The 19,921-nt window shown below is 42.2% G+C and overlaps 1 protein-coding gene across 8 annotated transcripts in view; it reads left to right on the forward strand.

Moving 5' to 3' along the window:
- zfr2 (zinc finger RNA binding protein 2) overlaps window positions 1-19,921 on the forward strand; it is a 56,458-nt gene that overhangs the window by 28,027 nt on the left and 8,510 nt on the right. For all 8 annotated transcript variants that reach the window (XM_036141200.1, XM_036141202.1, XM_036141203.1 and 5 more), the window contains exons 5-14: window positions 3,711-4,039; window positions 4,202-4,390; window positions 4,584-4,824; window positions 5,069-5,250; window positions 6,498-6,617; window positions 7,772-7,917; window positions 8,320-8,455; window positions 10,154-10,359; window positions 11,063-11,231; window positions 15,309-15,483. In XM_036141200.1, coding sequence (XP_035997093.1) covers window positions 3,711-4,039; window positions 4,202-4,390; window positions 4,584-4,824; window positions 5,069-5,250; window positions 6,498-6,617; window positions 7,772-7,917; window positions 8,320-8,455; window positions 10,154-10,359; window positions 11,063-11,231; window positions 15,309-15,483 — 1,893 coding nt within the window. The remainder of the gene's footprint in view (window positions 1-3,710; window positions 4,040-4,201; window positions 4,391-4,583; window positions 4,825-5,068; window positions 5,251-6,497; window positions 6,618-7,771; window positions 7,918-8,319; window positions 8,456-10,153; window positions 10,360-11,062; window positions 11,232-15,308; window positions 15,484-19,921) is intronic.

Consider the following 19,921-nt stretch of genomic DNA (forward strand, 5'->3'; position numbering starts at 1 on the left):
GAGCCTGGCTACAGGCTGCTGAGGTGGCCACAGGACTACAGACTACAGAGGCCACAGGGCTGCAGGCTTCAGGAGACCCCGGGCTGCAGGTTCCAGGAGACCCCGGGCTGCAGGCTTCAGGCACCAAAGTCAGACCCTTAGCCACCAGGAGTCTCAGAATCAACTCCTGGAGGGTCTCAGTAAGAGACGTCCAATAAAGTCTTTCCCAGAGCTGACTGTCCATGAGGGCTATCTGGGGTCTGGACTCGTAAAGAACACCATGAGGCTCTAGGTCTCCAGGGGGTCCCGGTTGTTGCATCCCCTTCTGAGGTCCTGGATGACCGAGGAGCGAAGGATCCCCCTGGGTTCCAACGTCGCAGGTCCGCGATGGACCACTCTGGGTTCCAACGTCGCACGTCAGCGCCGGACCCCCCTGGGTTCCCACGTCGGACGTCTGTGACGGACCCCCCTGAGTTCCCACGTCGGACGTCAGCGACGGACCCCCCTGAGTTCCCACGTCGGACGTCAGCGACGGACCCCCCTGGGTTCCCACGTCGAACGTCTGTGACGGACCCCCCTGAGTTCCCACGTCGGACGTCAGCGCCGGACCCCCCTGGGTTCCCACGTCGGACGTCTGTGACGGACCCCCCTGGGTTCCCACGTCGGACGTCAGCGACGGACCCCCCTGGGTTCCCACGTCGAACGTCTGCGACGGACCCCTCTGGGTTCCCACGTCGAACGTCTGCGACGGACCCCTCTGGGTTCCCACGTCGGACGTCTGCGACGGACCCCTCTGGGTTCCCACGTCGGACGTCTGCGGCGGACCCTCCTGGGTCGACGTGTCACGAGACTTGAGCAGAGGCGGGTCCTCCAGAATCCCCTCTGGAGACTTGGGCAGAGGCAGATCCTCCAGAGCCCCGTCCTGGCCCTGGGGAACAGGTTCAGGGACCGAGACGTCCGCCGGACCCTCGGGGGCTGAGTCAGGGGCCGAGGCGTCTTCCAGACCCTCGGGGGCTGAGTCAGGGGCCGAGGCGTCTTCCAGACCCTCGGGGACAGACTTTGGTCGGCTGTAAAATGACCGGAGGGCTGACCTGTAATGTCCCTCAACCTCCTTTAATTTTATCTCCAACTCCTCTGAATACTGCAGAAATAAAGCCTCCCTGAGGCGCTTAATGATGGGGGCAAACGTTCTTATTTTACTTTCCAGGACCTCATGCTCAGGGTCATTAACACCACCAGGGGGAGCTGTGGGCAGCTCCAATGCGGGAGGAGAAGGAGCGGGGTCTGAGGAACAGGAAGTGGCCTGTGGTTGAGGTTCGGCCGCAGTCAATGGCCGAGCTGGCTCCTCGACCCGCTGCGCGGCAACAGTGGAAGGCAGAGCAGCAGGTAAACGCCTCCTCCTACGGCGGCGAGACGGCGGACCCGACGGGGATGCTGACTCCTCCTGACGGAGCGGAACCGTCGGAGCGCGCGGCGATTCCTGTGCCTGTTCTTCTGGGGAGGGGGATGAAGTCGGCTCGGGAAAAAGGTCCGGGCGGAGATCCCGCACCACCTCTGCTTCGACTTCCAGAAAAAAGGGAGGGTCTGGCCGGAATCGCTGCGGGAAAGTGCCGCTGACGAGGAGGTGACGCCTGGGACCGACACCGGGGGGACAGATCGCTAGCCGGGTTACCTCAAAAGAAGATTCCGGCATCGATCCCTCATCCGCCTCCAGGAAAAGACCCGGTGAGTGAATGGCGTGAGCCGGTAAACTGGGCAAGGGACCGGCTTCGCCGAGCGTTGCTCTCTCGGAACAAAAGGAACGAGTCGGTGAAGGGTTCATGGTATTTTTTTGGCGAGAACGTACTGTAATGACTTGTTAGGAATGAACCCGTTAATCAACCAGACTCGGAGCTGCGCTCAAAGAAAAAGGTTTAATAACAGACTTTGGGGAAAAACAAAAACACGATCTGGGGTTAACAGATACTGGACTCCAAAAACAGAAAACAGGTCGGGCAAAAACAGACAGGGCATCAAAAATATAACAGAGACTTGAAAAGCTCTTACCGGTCACTTCAACGTGAGGAATAAACTGAGACGTTCTCGCAGTGTGCAGAGAACTAAGGCAGGAATAAATAAGCGTGCAGACAGGTAAACAGGGAGGGGCTAATTAACGACAGGCAGGTGGAAACAATAATGAAACTGACAGGTTGATAGAACTAAGACCGAGGAAAAACTCTAAGCATAAAATAAGAATAAATACAAGGACCGGATTACTTAAGACACTACAGACTAACCCCTAAAACGAGACAGAAACTACAAAAGAAATAAACCCAAAGGCATGAGAGAAGCAACATAATCAAACCCCGAAACAGAACATTACAAAATCATTCTCATTTGTCACCTGGGATGGAAGAAGCCTTCCCTATAAAAGTTTTTCTCCTTTCAAAATCAAACGTACAGTATAGAGCTACTTCGGTTCAGAGTGTAGCCCGTGTTTACTTCCTGGTTCCTGAGCCAATCATATAAGATTTCACAAAGCCGAGCACAGCATTTAGTATTTTGTGTCGACAAAAGAGCAGCAGCCTGCGAAAACATGCAAGCCAGTAGGATACAGCATCATCTTCCTTCCTTTATAAGTAACATTCAGTGGGGTCGGTGGGAAGTGCATTCGGTTGCGTTTCAGGGCAGCGACGGACCGTTAAAGGAGCAAAATAGCCTCACCCAACCTTTTGGAGCAACATTTCTAGTGAAGTACCTCATGTCTTTATAATGTTGTTAGCAAGAGAACATTTTGATCTGCTGGTTGCTCTCCGCCATGTTGCTCCAACGCTGCGCTGCTCTGACGGTGGTATTTTAGGGCAGCGAGCCCTGAGTGGCGGCTGTTCACATGCACGTACACGCACTGTCCGGCCCGGCAGTGTAAACAAGAGACTAGAGAACAACACAGAGAGCTGTGGTGTGACGTCATGCCATAGTCCATTTGAAATATGACTTTTAGTTCTTCACATCACTATTTTATGTTCTATCTGTCTAAAATAATGAATTTTTGCTTATTGCTTCTTTAAGTAAACTGCATAGGCTGTTGGCCCTTTTTGAAAGCTGTTTATTCAGCACTAACAACTTACTTTGGCTAATTTGTCTTCACTTGTCATCTTGAATTTAGCTATAATAATTACACTCGGTGTCATTATTACTTATTGCTCCTTTACCTAAAACCTGTACTTATTTAATAATGTTCTGTACTGAGCAACCTATAGATTAGCACAGATTGGGAACAATGTAAAAAAAAAACCAGGTCAGTGCTAGTTAGTAAATCTGTATAATGTTCTTATTATGGCACCAAACAAGGCTGAATAAAGAGCTTCATCTGTGCTAAAAGTGCATCAAATTACAATTGTGGTGCAAAAGGAAAAGTGACCACCTCCGTCATTTAATATGGCTGCAGTGAAAACTAAAACTGAGTGTGCAGTTAATGCCCCATAGTTGCTTCTGCTTGGAAGGTGAATGTATATCTTGCTTGTGGTTAATATTCTTCTTCAAAGCCCTCTCCAAGTGAAAATAAAAAAAAAAATGATTTTCCTATTGCATATTAGCTGTAGCTGGGTGAATGCTGCGTCTGTGCTGTGAAATTAAAGGACAGCTTGTTTTTGTTTTGTAACAGCTGATTGTTCATGATGACCCACATCCTGCTTGCTTTCACATCTTTATAAGCTGCTCCTCTGTCTTTGTTTCTGCTCTCTTCCCCTTAGGCATGAGCTACTCCAGTTATGATTCTATTGGCTATACTTCTGCACCCACCCCCACCTATTACCAGCCAGCTCAGCAAACTCTGTCCCAACCTCAGCCTCCGCCGCAGCAGCAGCCCCAGCAGCCCCAGCCCTCAATCCAGCCGCCACCAAAACAACTGACAAGTTCCTCTTGGAGTACCTCAGGGAGCAACATGGTGACGACCCCGGCCGTAAACTCCTACAAAAAGCCCGCCTTCCACCAGAACAAGCTGCAAAGGCCCAAAGGGCCTCCCAAGCAGTCTCAGCTTTATTACTGTGACATTTGCAAGATCAGCTGTGCAGGCCCTCAGGTAGGCAGTGGATAAAAAAATAGGGAAAATCTGTTTTGTAGGTTAAATCTTTGAGACTTTTACAGATTGTTAGTGCTAATGATAGCTGCTTATAGAAGTAAAGATGTGAAAATTAAAGCGTGTTTTCTTAATGGAGCGGTGCTTCTTTCGTTTCGTGTTTAGACGTACCGGGAACACAACGAGGGCCAGAAACATAAAAAAAAGGAGGCAGCCCTGAAGGCAGGGGGCCAAAGTGGGACCGTCAACGGACCCAGAGGAGTCCAGACCCAGTTACGCTGTGAACTGTGTGACGTATCCTGCACCGGGGTGGACGCCTATGCTGCTCATATCCGAGGAGCCAAACACCAGAAGGTTTGTTATTTCCGTCTGTGAACTGTAACAAGGGTTGTTTCAGCAGGTTCTGGCTGCTGCCGTGCTTCATCTGCTGGGATGTGTTCCTTTGACGTTTCAAGTCTAAGAAAAAAAGTCTTTCTGAGGGTTTTACATCACAGCCGTAACATTTTTTTCAAACATTCCTCTGTCTGTCTTTGTCATCCGTGAAAAGGTGGTAAAGCTTCACACCAAGCTTGGCAAACCCATCCCCTCCACTGAACCAGTGTTGGTGAACTCTGCCCCGGTGACAACAAACTCTACAGCTGTGAAACCCGCGGCGCCATCCACGGTGTCCGCCTCGGTTTCAACCATCTCAACCCCGGCCGTAACGCCCAAACAGTCGGCGGTAAACACCACAGCCAAAACAGCGCTGCCAATCAAGAAACCAGCTCCCGTCAAATTAACTCCCTTTTGTAGGTTTGATTTGTTTTTAAAACAATTTACAGATTTGACACCGTCATAATCTTAAGCTATATATCTCAGTGTTTTTGCGCTGTTGCATAGTTTTATTTCTGTGAAGATTGCCTGTTGTGTTGCAGATACACTGGTTTTGAGAATGACGTTGAGCCATTTTGCTAAAATTATTATCATTACTATTAGAGGTGGTCGTGCAGTGTGCTTCAGGGTGCTCTGGTAAACTTTGGGTTTTCTTGACAGCCAATAAGGCGGCCAGTGCTCCTGCAGCAGCAGCAGCACCTGTGACGGCCGCGGCAGTTAAAGCGGAGGAGCCTGTTCAGCCGTCCGTCCAGAAGATGGAGCCACAAGCTGAAGATGAGCAAGGCGACCGAGCTGGAGGACAGGGAGACATCCAGCCTGTGGGACATGATTATGTGGAGGAGGTAAGAGAAAATGGGGATAAATCACATCCCCATGAAAGCAGTGTGCTCTCTCTGACTGCTGCTTGTGTTTACAACCATTGCTGGTGTCGCAATTAAATATCAGAAACTGTTATTTAAATGAATAAAGGTAACAGCAAACTACAGAATACTTTATTCTTCCTTTACCGTTCCCCTCTGTGTGTTTGGTGGCAGTAAACATATGAGCTGCCATCCAGTTTTGTTTCCCCCCCTTCCAGCTGTTTTAAACTAAATTAATATACTCTCTTTGGATCTGGAAAATATTAGTCGAGTAGTTTATTAAGGTTAATACAGATCTGCATTATATATGCATACTCCTCCATTTTGAAGAGTAGTTAAATGAATTTAGCCTTTCAAGCCAGATTGTTAATGTGAAGATCTCTACGTTCTGCACATTATCAATCGGGGACTCCTCCCATCAAATCCGCTCAAGGAAAGGAGGAGTATTCAGCAGAACTTTCTGTCCTGATTGGGCGAAACGACACTTAGCGCCCCCTGCCAACGGTTGGTTTTAGCCAATCACGGTATCAGATTTATACCCCAGGAAAATAGAAAGTTGTGGATTAGTAATTAAAAAGGTTCTTACACATTCGAAACAACTTCAAAGAAGGTAAGTATAAGTTCCCTTTAACAGAGAGAAACCTCCAGCAGAACCAGGCTCAGTGTGAGCGGTCATTCCTCCACGACTGACGGCTTGAGAAGACAGAGCAGAATCAAGATTTTTGAAATATTACACAGAAATTGTGGGTATATAAACAATAGACAAGGGTGTTTGTTATCATTATGTTATGCCATTATACGTGAAAAGAATGGAGAGGAGTGTTTTGCTTGTGTTTCTATGCTACGGAGGATAGCAGATATTCTAAGAAACCAAAATCACTAAAACCTTTACACAAACAGTCATTGCAGCTCACCTGGATGTATGTGGAGCACCGTGTGGATATGAACTTAAGGGCAAAAACCAAACCTTGACAGCTGCTAACAACATAACAGCTGATGTAGCTTTGCACTTGTTACCCATGTCTTTACCTTTTCTGACCTTTATTTTTTGACCGTGAATACAAGCACGTCTATTTCAAACGCTGGAAAAAAAAGATAAGAAACGAGATGTTGCAATGTTCTGACAATTGCAATAAAGTATCTGCATAGCTTGCTTCATAATGCATAATGCTTAAGTAAAAGATTGTTTACTTATGTTCACTTATTGATCTGTAGTCTTGCACTTTCAGGTACGTAACGAGGATGGAAAGGTGATTCGATTTCACTGTAAACTGTGTGAGTGCAGCTTCAATGACCCCAATGCTAAAGACATGCACCTAAAGGGACGAAGACACCGACTACAGTACAAGGTAAATGCATACAGATGTTCCTGTATGAATGGCCCTTCCAGATACATCTATACTACAACTAACAACACAATTATCTATTGAAAAACAGAGTAGAGGGAGTTTAACTGAGTTGCAAGAAATGTCTGGATGTTGGCATCGCTGGTTTAGTGTCATAAGTGTTTTCTGCAATCAAGTAATAAATCTCCTGAGCTGCTAGTATTTCTGCTTCCACTTAATTTACCCAGTTTACTTTCTCCAAGCACCAAAATGCTATGATAGATTTCATTATAAATATTCCTCTGAACTGAAAGTTAGTTTCTGTAGCCTGTCTTTTTGCAGAGTTTAAGTAGATTCAGGTTTCTTACTGACAAGTGTTTGACTGAACTAATAGAAATGTTCAAGTTTCCTAAGCTCTAGCTAAGTTAGGAATAGTTTCCATTTGCAGTAGGTCTCAGAATTAAATTGGTAAAGGTCTTAGTGTTTTTAAGATGTGCCGTTATCGACTTTCTTTTAACAGCAGAATATTGATGAGTATTGAGATTAAAAGTTACCTTCTTGTAGCATGTTCTTCCAGATTTCTATAAATTATAACCTGAACCGTCCAGCACACACTTACTGATTTGCTCTTATTATCGCTAATAAAAAGTTAAGGAAGGTTAAGGTTGGTTATACTTGATAGTGGACGACATGAATACAGCGTAGTTTAAATAAGATGGATGGAATACTTCATCTATAAAATCTAGAAAACTGATTCTCGATGTTTAAAATGTAAAAATTGTTGAAACGCCGAATTTTAAAGTGTGTGTGTGTGCGTGTAAATAAATACTCTCATTAAAAACAACCAGATTCCTTCAGACTGCTTACATCTTTTGGTGATGAAAGCTGAAATACTGTAAAACATAAGGTGTTGGCGGATGGAATATGAAGCTGCTGCTCCAACCATCATCCAACCCTATTAATATCTGTTTCATGTGAAAGAATGCAGCATAATTCTGGTCTAAGATTTAAAAAAAAGTCTTCCCAAAAACAAATAAACTATATCAACCTAATACAACACAAATAAAAAAATGAGTATCTGCAGTTGAAAAACCCGTACCTGTTGACCGCTTATCAAATGTGCGATGACTCCTATTAAATTTGTGTTACATTGTTCCCACGTTTGCTTTTCCATGCAGAAAAAAGTGAACCCAGAGCTTCCCGTGGAGATAAAGCCCAGTAATCGGGCCAGGAAGCTTCAAGAGAGCAAGCTGAAGAAGCAGAAGCAGAAGGCTGTCCTGAAGAGACAAAGGGAGGATGAGCAGCGCTGGCACATGGAGATGAGGTCAGACTTGACTCTTAATCACAGGCCTAAACTTATTCCTATTTTGACGTCAGTGTTGAAGGATTTCATTGTTGCTATAGAAGTGACTAAAAAAAAAAGGCTAAATGAGCCACACATCCACGTAGGTAACGACACTAAAAGGGAAGTGGCTGAAGTTGACCAGCTGACAGTAAGACTCACATGGATAGACTGCTTGTGACGCCGGTCTTTCACAAGATTTTCCTTGTTTGTTTATCAAAACATATTTTAACTAGTCAGCAAGGAAGTAGCTCAAAACAAAACATTTTACCACATATTTTTTTTTCCCCCACAGTTAACCTCATTATATTTGTGAGAAGATTTCTTGTTGGATAAATGGCTTTTAAGAAACTGAATGAGAACAATTATCCCTCGTTCATACAGGCGATATGAGGAGGACATGTACTGGAGAAGGATGGAGGAGGAGCAGATGTACTGGGGAGAGCAGAGGCGCAGGATGCCCCCTCCGCCTCCTCCGCCCCTAATGAGCCGCCCCGGTATGCCCGTTCCCCCTCTGCTGGTGAGCATTATTTAGTTGTTTTTGTTTACATGGTGGATGGTGGCAAACATTTAAAGACTTAATTGATATTTTTTTGATATGATTGTCATTACGATCGCAATCATGCAGTGAATCAACGTTAACATTTATCATCTATTTTTGCCTGTTGACCCTGAGGACACTGTCTCATCTGTTTTAGACCTGTCATGACATGGTCTCCCTATCAGTTCCTCCTCCCACATCTTGAACTGTGTTCAGGCATTAAAAGCACCAAATAGCATCAGTTATTAGCAATAACTGATGTGCAATTACTATTTAATACCTTGTGCAATAACCTGTGCAATAATCCTGTTAAATAAGAGACTTCAGCTGTTATAGTTATCTCACTACCTCACTGTTGTTCTTTACCTGGTACCACTTTAATGTACAACGTCAAATCCATATGTATATAAGTCACCTTAAATGTACAAAGGTCATCTTAAATCTCTGCTTTATTTATTTGTTTCCCCCGATCCACTGTATACAGTGGGGCAAAAAAGTATTTAGTCAGCCACCAATTGTGCAAGTTCTTCCACTTAAAAAGATGAGAGAGGCCTGTAATTTTCATCATAGACACACCTCAACTATGAGAGACAAAAGGAGAAAAAAAATCCAGAAAATCACATGATTTTTAAAGAATTTATTTGCAAAATATGGTGAAAATATGGTATTTTCCAGAAAATCATGTGATTTTCTGGATTTTTTTCTCCTTTTGTCTCTCATAGTTGAGGTATATCTATGATGGAAATTACAGGCCTCTCTCATCTTTTTAAGTGGGAGAACTTGCACAATTGGTGGCTGACCAAATACTTTTTTGCCCCACTGTATATGTGGACATACTGTATATACCTCATGCACCTTTTCCTCCTTTTGACACCTTCTTTTTATTATTGAGCCGATGTGACACGTGAATTTCTCCACTGTGAGATCAATTAAGTCTATCTTATCTTAAATGTCGTGGACGGGACTTTTAACTGTCAGTATTGGTCAATATTATTCAGCAGTTGTCCCATTATAATATGACATCCCTCAGGGTTCTGTCCTTGGCCCTTCTTGTGTGTTTCCTTGTAAATGTCTCCACTGGGGTCAGTCAAAGCTGTCTTAGTCATTAAGTCACGGATGGAAATAAACCCCTAAACGAAAACAACACTGAGAATATTACCTTCAATGAAACGGATCGTTTTAATGTTCTGCTAAACTCAAGCGTGTAGCCCCTCTCCAAAATATGTGTTTGAAAAGTCTTATTGCAGATCTAATTGTTCAAAATACAGCAACTTGCCTGTTGGCTGGAAAGAAGACAGCATGAGCATATCACCGCACTGTTGGCCTGTATAGACTGGCTTCCTGTATGTTTTAAGGATCCAGTTTATGATTTTCATATTTGTTTTTAAAACACTTTAAGGAGATTCCAATATCTGAATATCTTGCTCATTTGTGCCACTATGATGCCACTGAGATATCTGCCTCTAAATTAAAACGAGAGCAGATTTACCTGCAGCTATTTTGGTGCCGCTCCTAAAAAAATTATTTAATAAATGTTTGCTGTGTTTATATAACTTTAACGCCGTTTGTTTTTCACTATGTGTAGATCACTTTTGAACAGCGAGGAGTTGTTTGTTAGCGAGCCATTTAAAAAAAACAGAATGCTAGCCTTGACCATGAGCCTCTTTATGCTTAAAGAATTGCGTCCGTCGCCCCGACTCTGCTGACGATCGTCACATCATGGCCAAGCATTCGACCATTTACCCGGTGGAAGAGGAGCTGCAAGCTGTTCAGAGGATCGTCTCCCATTCTGAGAGAGCTCTTAAATTGGTGTCAGACTCCCTGCTTGAGAAGGAGGCACCAGGGACCTCCTCTACGGCTACTGGGGGAGAAGAAGTGACTAGGCAAGTAGAGCGCCATCGTGTGGGGTAAAATGACGATGCCTGACATATCTAACATAGACTTTTTGTATCTAGATATTACAACCGTTTTATGTGCTGTTTAAAATAATATATAAGGAGCTACAGATACAGCATTTAACAGAATGTGTATCTTGGTGGCATTAGAAAAAGCTGTTTGTTTTAAAGTCTTTAATAAATTGAATATTATCAAAACCCACAAAAGCCTTTTACTTTCAATGTAATCTCAAAGTTTATAAAATGTTGATTTATGTCTTATTTGACTTTATTGCTTCTTAGCTTTTACGTCCCTCTTTTGATTGAGCACTTACCTTTACACGCTGTTCACCCACTACATGTCTGATGTCGTTGCTTTTATCGTACATCATTTATAGCGGTAAACCGACATTTATCAGTCCTAATTTTAAGGAAGGTTAAATTTAGAGAAACGCTCAGAGCTGTCAGTATCTACATTTACTTTCTGAGGTTTACCGGTTAGCACACTTTCATCACCGTGTTTGGTTGAAGAAGGTTGCATTTGGGTATTGAGTCATAACGGCTATAAATAAAAAACTCACAGAAGTCAGTGCTTCAAAATAAATGTTAAACGAGCAGACAATTCTCATTCCCCACTTTAGTTTGTGTGTGGATGTTTGGTAATATATATGAAGACGTTTTTTTGTCCTGCGCTGTTTTTTTTCCTCGGCAGTGCTGAGAACCCCGCCCGGCTGCTGAAAGGTGTGATGAGAGTGGGGATCCTGGCGAAAGGCCTGCTGCTTCGTGGGGACAGAAACGTGGAGCTTATACTGCTAACTGCTAAGAAACCCACCGTCTCATTACTGAAGAGCATCGCCAAGCAGCTGCCGAAGGAACTATCAGTAAGGGCTCAGTTCATAATTTGACTTATTTTCGTCGTTTTGTGTGAGGCACTTGGTCTTTTTCATGATCTCGAGTTTCTTCTGAAAAATGCAGCTGTTTGTGCTGTAGAGGAGAAAAGCGTTTTGTTTTTTTTTGTTTGACTGCACAAACGTCAAAGCAGAATTAGCTGCCGTTCGCGAATGGGAAAAGTTCATCCTCGCAAAAGTTAAAAAAAGTAAGTTCCACTCAGTCAAAACTTTATCTCCAGTCAGCAGACATGCAGCACAGTGGTATTCACAGGGCTTCACTTTTTCCATAATTTTTTTATTACAACTTTATTCCAAAATATATTAAATTAATCTAGCCTTAAAGCTCTACACACAACATCCCATAATGTTGACATTAAAAATGTATTTTAATATAAACTAAGAAAACAACTAAGAAATCACATGTACACGTGCATCCACAGCCTGTGCTCTGTACTTTCTTACTTCACCTTTGGCATCAATTTCAGCCACAAGTCACCCTGAATAGGATCCCACAAGCTTGGCGCTCCTGTCTTTGAGAAGTGTGGCCCGTTCCTCCCTGCAGAACCTCTCATGCTCCATGAAGCTGGATGGGATATGTCACTGCACGGCCATTTTAAGATCTCTCCAAGAGATGTTAGCTCAAATCCAGGTTCTATATTGTGGCTTGATCACTCAGGAACATTCACAGAGTTGTCTTGAAGCCCTGATATCTCTATGGCTGTATGCTTCGGGTCATCGCCCCACTGAAAGATGAACTGTCTCCCATTCTGAGGTCATTTACACGCTGGAGCAGGCTTACATCCAGGATCTCACTGTACATCGCTGCATTTATCTTTTCCTTTATCCTGATTAGTCTCCCAGTTCCCACCACTGAAAAGAATCCTCACAGCATGACGCTGCCGCCACCGTTCTCACTGTAGGGAAGGTATTGGCCATGTGATGAGCACTGCCTGGTTTCCTACTAGCATGACGTCTTGCATTCATGCCAAAGTTCAATATTTGACGTTTTCTCGCGGCCTCAAGAGTCCTTCTGGTGCCTTTTGGCAAACTCCAGGCAGACTGCCATGACAGAGCCAGGCTGGTGTGAACATGTCTTTGTCCACCTCTCTGATTTAGGCTCACTCAGTTTAGATGGGCAGCCCACTGCAGGAAGTGTCCTGGTGGTTACGAACTTCTTCTATTTAACGATGATGGAGGCCACTCTGCTCATTGGGGTCCTGAAAGCAGCAGATCTTCTTCTTTGGATGTGTGCATTTAGAAAATCCTGTCTCTGGGGTCTACAGACAATTCCTCTGACTTCATGGTTTGTGCTCAGGCGTGCCCTGTCAGCTGTGGGCCCTTATATAGACACGTCTGTGCCTTTCCATATCCTCCTCAGTCAGCTGAATTTACCACAAGAGGACTGCAGCGAAGCTGTAGCAACACCACAAGGACAATGAGTAGAAATAGGCTGTGGATAGTTATGTACATGTGATCTCTAAGTTTATTGCTTTTCATATACGGTATTTGCAAAAAATTCATGTTATGAAGAGTTTTCAAGGGTGAAATCTTTTGAATCTGCTTCTAAATGAGGCCGCAACATGAAAAAGAGAAGCGATGTAAATACTCTTCTGGTGTTGCGTAATTCACATTGGCTTCTGCAATTGATTTGGGACATATCTGGACTTCTGTTATATATAGCGCCTTGCAAAGCTATTGTCTACCCCTTAAACTTTGACGCAGTTTGTCATGTTACAACTACAAACTTCAGTGCATTTTACTGGGATCTGGTAAACAAACACAAAGTAACACAAATCCGTGAAGTGTGGATACAGTGTTTAATTTTTTTTTTTTTTTTTTACAAAGACCCCGGAAAGTATGTTGGGCATTTTATGCATTCAGCTCAATAAACCTCAATTAAAATCTAGTGCAGACATTTCCCTTCAGTAGTCACTCACTTAAATTTTCTTTTAATTTGTGCTTTAAATGCCGTGAATCTGTGAAGGCGTCAGAGAACATTAGTGTAAAAATAGCATCATGAAGAACAAGGAGGAAAGAATTAATGGAAAGGTGGATGGACCATAATACAGATCCATTCAAAAGTCTTGGGACTAGAGTAGAGTAGCAAGTTCCTGCAGGAAGACCGTAAACATGCAGCCATTGGTGTAATTAAACAACTTGGATCACGGCACATTCCTGTTAGCCTGGCCTAATCAAGCTTCAGGCCAAAATCCAGTTTAGATGAAACTGTCTCAAGACTTGAAGGTTTTTGTTCACAGAAGCTCTCCATCCAATCTGGCTGAGTTTGAGCTACTTCACAAAGAAAGATTGACACTGATTATAATCTCTAGATGTCCAAAACTGACGGAAACAAACAACCAAAAGATTTCTCTGGGGTTCTACGGAGTATTGCCTCATGGTTGTGAACTGTGATGTGACAAAACATAAAAACATTAAAGAAGTATGAATACCTTAGCAAAGCATGCAGTATGTTATGTACTAATAACAAGGGAAATACTAGTTGGCTCCTGGTTTTAATCCTCTTTGGACATTTAAATCCAAGTCTGATTAAATATAAGCTGCCAGTCAGATTGATAATGTGTACCGCTCTCTGTTCTGCACATTATCAAAGTGGCTCTGCTCCCATCGAATCCGTTCAGGCAAAGGAGGGACATTCAGCAGAACTCTCTGAGCTGATTGGGTGAAGCAACACCTAGTGCCCGCCTACCAAAGGTTGGTTTTAGCCAATCACGCTATCAAATGAAAATGTAAGCAGCAGGCGCCATTAGAAACCACAACAAGCTAAGCTAGTCAAGGCACTTTTTCCTGTTCTTTTTTCAAAGAAGAAATTGTGGATTCTCACCAAACGGATGTGATAGCAGCAGCTTCGCATGCGTCCTCCTGTGCCGCCATGTTTATATTGGTTCGGCTGTGGACTCAGCCGCTCTTGCTTTCGTCACAGCCGGTATGTCCCGCCTTAAACCACAATACTGCGACGTGATTGGCCCAAACCGTTTTTGGTTCTGTCCCGAACGGTTGAGGCGGGAGCTGGACAAGATGGGTTCTCGTGTGTTTGTGAACGCACAAATACCACGACAACTCGGCTCACACTAATTAGTAGGGCTGGGTATCATCTAGGATGAGCCGATACGATACGATTCTCGATACATAGCTCAGCTTGATTTGATTCCAATATCGATATTTATTACTTTGAATTAATGCTCAGTGATTCAATCACCAAAATCAGCCAAATATTATGTTTATGTTCTATTTATTGATCACTGACATATTAACAGGAAAATAAAGTGCATTTGCCTCAATGCATTTAACGTGTCACAGAAACCAAAAATGTGCCCAAACATCTGATTTTAGGGACAAAGGAGCTTCTAAAATCCTGTCGGCCGTTCCACAAATTCGTCTCACTTGCTCTCCTTCGCTGTGAACTGTAATGGTTGCGCTGTAATAACACCCCCTAGAGGTTGGGAGGTATATCGATATTGAAAGCCAGAATATCGATATTAAATCGTTTTTAAAAATATCGATATTAATCTTTATATCGATTTTTATGCACAGCCCTACTAATTAGGTTAAATAGAAATATCGGTCTATTTCGGTTCGGTTTAGAAGTCTAGACCCGCTTCATGTGGCATCATCTGGAAACTCAAGCTCTGGGAGAAATTTTCCCATAACTGTTTTGCTATATTTAACCCAAATGTTCTTCTGGTGTAACGCTACGAGACGACTTATACAACGTTATCACGTGATCTTCACTTTTTTTCCCTCCCGCTGTGTCTGTATGAATGTTTTATTAAAGGAGCACTGATCTTTAGATTTACTGCCTGGTTATGACACCTGAATCCTACAGAGTGAGACGGGACATCTTTAAATACATTTTTTTACGACCCATTAGTGAAATCCCCTGTAGTGACCTTTTGTATTCCTTAATGAGGCAACAAAATCCAAACGTCCTTTACCAAGGGCTAGAAAACCCAGCAGCATTGTCTCATAACCTGACCAAACAGGGCTATTTTTACCCATACACCCTTCCTCCTCTGTAGTGAGTAATCCAAGTGTCCTTTTAACCGGCAGACATTTTCTGAAGATCAGTATGAGGTGCAGGCTCATCCCGAGGAGGCGAACATCGTGATATGTTCAAGCCAGGAGCCCAAAATGCAGGTGACCATTTCTCTCACCTCGCCGCTGATGAGGGAGGACACTGCTGCTGAGAAGGACAAGCAGGCAGAAGGAAAAGCGGCCGAGAAAGGTTAGAGAAGCCAAAGCTTTCAGTACCAAGCAACCAAATGTATAGTTCACCTCTGTAATACACCTATTATACCCTTATTTCCCCTCTTATTCCTCCATCTAGGGATGTAAATGTAATCCACAGAATTAAGAAAAGTTGTTGGGATTTTAACGAAGCCCACATTTAAGATTTATTTTAACCCTTAACGGTTGAATCACCCTTTTATTTGTCCCATTTGTTTTTGCAGCTACGCTAGTCGGCCATTTATTCTCTAATGGGAATCAAAAGCCGGGCTCTCCGACCTTTCTGTGCCAACAGGGTGTGTGTTTATTTCATGAACGCATGCTCATGTAAAAAGATAAATAAAAAAAATGTCCAGAACCTTAAATTAGATGACAGGCACTGTTATGTTCTGATAATGCCCACGGATGAAAATTTTTCCCAATTGGCTTTCTCTTCACGAGTGCTACCATTTCTAATCAGACGTTTTGCATTTTTGCTAAGTCTGTCATCCTTGCATTATCAAAAGGCTTTATCTATGATGAGGTACTGGAGTGTGCTTTAACTGCATCACAATGATCTGCACTGATAACTAAAAGTGACTCTATTGCCATGACAGCATTTCCCCCAGGCTGGCGGCTTTTTGGGGAGCAGACAAACACCGAAAGGACTAATTGGGTTCATGATGGCCGAGTCTGCTTTCCCACCACAACCGCTCGTTAACACTGTTTATATTTCAAAGTACTGCTCCATAACCGAAAGGAAAACACAGTCATGGTATTGACACACAAATTTAAAATAGAAATATATAACAGGATCCAATTGCTTTTACTTAAAACAAGAAGTGCAGCAATTGTTGCATTGCTGCTGCTAAAATATTACATTGTTTATTACAGCTGTAATATTTGTTTTTCCAGCGCCTTTATTTGTAATTTTTTATATTGATGCATGGACATGTATAGAAAGTGAGTCACTCAGTTTAAAATCAGTTGTCTAAAATACTCATAACAAGGATTTGAAAATCATATTTCAATGTGTTATTAGAGATTTATATAGTTATGAAAATCACTAATTGTGCCTCAGTCACAAGTAGTGAAATAAAAAAGTCTAAAGCAATTGGTCATATTCTTATTTTTTAAGCAGACATACACAGTAAATGTGCTAATTGCACAGAATGTAATCATTCCTCGTCCTGCTCTTTATATATTGGGAGTCTAACAAACTGATTAGTTAATTAGCTCGACAAATGGCCCGGTTAGCTAGCCTGCAGCCTGCTGCTTAACATGCCAGCAGCTCTAACTTCTTAAAACTTAAATTTTCTAGGGAAAAAAAGCATTATTAATATCAGTAACGAGCAGCGCTCCTGTAGCTGTTAGTGTTGGAGACAACTGAGAAAATGCCAAAAAGGAAGGAAGGAAGGAGTGAGCACAGGCAGACTCTGGTCTTACCGCCAGAGAAAACTCTGCTCACGCTGGGATTATCTCTCCTATCTTGTTCCCGGAACCTGATGATGGGAAAACGTTAGTGACTTTGGAAACTGCAACTTTTTAGAACCAGCTTCACCGTAAGACCAGGAATCGGACCAATGCGTTGTGCGTGCCTGATGTTTGGCTGCACATGATGGGCTAATACAGCGGTAGGGGAAACACTGGCTCACTTCCCCTATGTACAGAATTAAGTGTCAAATCATTGTGTTGCAACCACTTCTTTTCCTGCTCCAGTTACTGTTAACATTTCACTATGTTTTTTTTTTATCTCCCCATAATTGTGAAAACATGGTGCAAGTGTTTTCAGTCAGTTTTGTATTTTTATCTGCGTTTGTTGATCTGTGCTTTTGTTCTGTATTAGCTGACCCTGTAAGCCAAACTGGAATGAAGACCACACTGATATACCACTAAGAACAAGTACCGTATTTTTCAGACTTTACAGCGCACTTTAAATCCTTAAATTTTCTCAAAAATTGATGATGCGCCTTATAAATGATTACTGTTGTGCTTAGTGACCGATTTTATGTGATACAGTGCGCTAAAAAAATCTTTTAAAATGTGTAAGTACGACTTTGGTAAGCAATGAAGCCGCTCAGCTCGATGGATATCACTGAGCTATATAATACACTGGAGTGCTAATCACCGTCTGTTTGAACGAGTCGCTTTGAAGCCACCAGCCGCCATATTGGTACTCCCTATTTCCCCCCAGTAACTAGGGAATATGTGCGCTACAGCATCGAATAACGAGGATTTTCTCATGTTCAGGGGGGGCTTAAGACTTTTAAAATGTCAAATGCCACATAGTTTTATGTTATGTTCTAAAAATATCAAGTACTGAGAAAGTCATGTGCTGAAATATTTTGCATTTTATTCATTTAAATATATATGTTTAACATTTATAAATATGTAAATAACAATATACAAAAACATATATTTACATATATGTATACATATATATATATATATATACATATATACATATACACATACTTATACATATATATATATATATATATTTAATATGAATAACATGTAAAATATTTCAGCACCTAATTTCCCAGTAGTTGATAGTGTTAGTACATCCACTGACTGTAGAATTACCTATGAAACGTTTTCACACAGCCAGAAAACTGCTTGTTGTTGCAGCCAAATCCTATGGGGTTCTGTGAGAGTAGGGAGTAGCAAGATGGCGGCCAGTGACTTCAGTTTTTCTGCAAAATCAGCACTCCAGTGTATTATATAGCTCAGTGATGGATATACGGAGCATGATCGGACCCATGAGCTGTCTACAAGACTGCCTGATTGTAATGTCTAAACTAGGAGTGCATTCAATATAAGGCAGCCCGCACCAGGAGTACACGCTAGCAACAAAAAAACAAGTAAATTCAATATAAAAGTTACGTTTATTTTGGCTTTATGTTAGAAACAGGGTAGTGTAACCCAACTACTCTGTCCTCCCGACAGAGAGCGGTGTAAGGTGACCAGATTTAATTTCTCTAATGAAGAGAAAGGACGTCACTGATTTTGTTAAATGCAGAATCTGACTGAAATCTGGGACATTTCCGGAGACAGGTCATCCAAAACGGCGTTTTTCCCCAGAAATCGGGGATGTCTGTTCACCCTACCGGAGGGGCGGAGTGATAATACACACTTGGGAAGAATATTTAGTCCGCCTTATTATCCTGTGTGTCTTTTATGTGGACAAAGACGCACATATACACGTAAATTCATGGTGCGCCTTGTAATCCTGTCCGCCTTGTGGTCCGAAAAATACGGTATAGAAAAAAACATACAGCTCGTCCATTTTTGACTTTATTTTTTTTAAACTAAATAATACAACCTTCATGTAACTCTCATCAGAGGGTCTTTGAAAATAATGGTGGATTTTTATATTCTAAGTGGTATGATAGTGTAGACTTCAAAACGCACGTTTTTGTTTTGTTTTTCCTCTGGAAGGTGGCTAACCTCTGCAGTTCTCACTAATATGGAAGTGTGGAAAGCCCCACAGCCAAAGAAATTCTGCTGAATTTAAGTCATTCCTAACCATATTTGATGTTCTGAATATGATTGTTATATTTCCTTTAGAAGTGTCCTTTTAGTCCTGCCGGTACTTTTGGTGTCGCTTCGTAGACATTCGACACACAAAGAAGCATGTTTTGACTTTACAGATTTCGTATTATTCCTGTCGTGCTAGTTAAGTTTATCATTATCCTCGTTATATTTTTCATTTGATCTGTCTTCATTTTAACTGAGTGCTTTTGTTTCATGTTGAAGCAGACGGATGAAAGACAGACTCTAAGTCTTTGAGGTTTTCTCTCAAAAGGAGGGCAATAATGTTTACATTTCTTGTTTCAAAGTGGATGTTAAATTAGTTTTTGTTCATTTATGGTTTGTGGGCTTGTTGGGCAGAGTGGGATGTAAATCATAAGACGTTCACAACGGTCAGAGTTTATTGTCGATGAAATAATTATTTTTTTATTCAGTGTTTTATCAGCTTGGAGGCATTGTACATAAATTACAATGTTTCTAGTGGAAGAGCAAGTAGATGTGACATAATTTTTTTTTCTAAGTAATAATGATTTTTTTTCATTGTGACATAAAAATTATAAAAATAAGATATTTTGATCTCAGCCTGAAAGAGAAAGTAAAAGGAAATGCACTGATCAGGCACAAAACGGACTATATGACGTTGTTTAGGTCTTATTAAGTCATTAAAATTAAACTCTGGGAGTTTCCTGGAGTCTTGCACCAGTAAAGCAGCTGATCCTTTAAATCCTCAGGGTGTGGGGAAGATGTAGCACAGTCATTACTATTGTTTAATTTTTTATTTAGGTACAATAGTTTTATTGATGCAGAGTCACACATTTCTGTGATGGGCAGATAAAGATAGTTTACTTGTTTTTAGGACATTGTTCTAGATGTCAGAACCAAAGCGTTCCTAGCAGAACATTTATTTTTATTTTTAAATTATC

This window comes from Fundulus heteroclitus, chromosome 9 (genome assembly GCF_011125445.2).
Source record: "Fundulus heteroclitus isolate FHET01 chromosome 9, MU-UCD_Fhet_4.1, whole genome shotgun sequence".
NCBI classification, from domain to species: Eukaryota; Metazoa; Chordata; class Actinopteri; order Cyprinodontiformes; family Fundulidae; genus Fundulus; species Fundulus heteroclitus.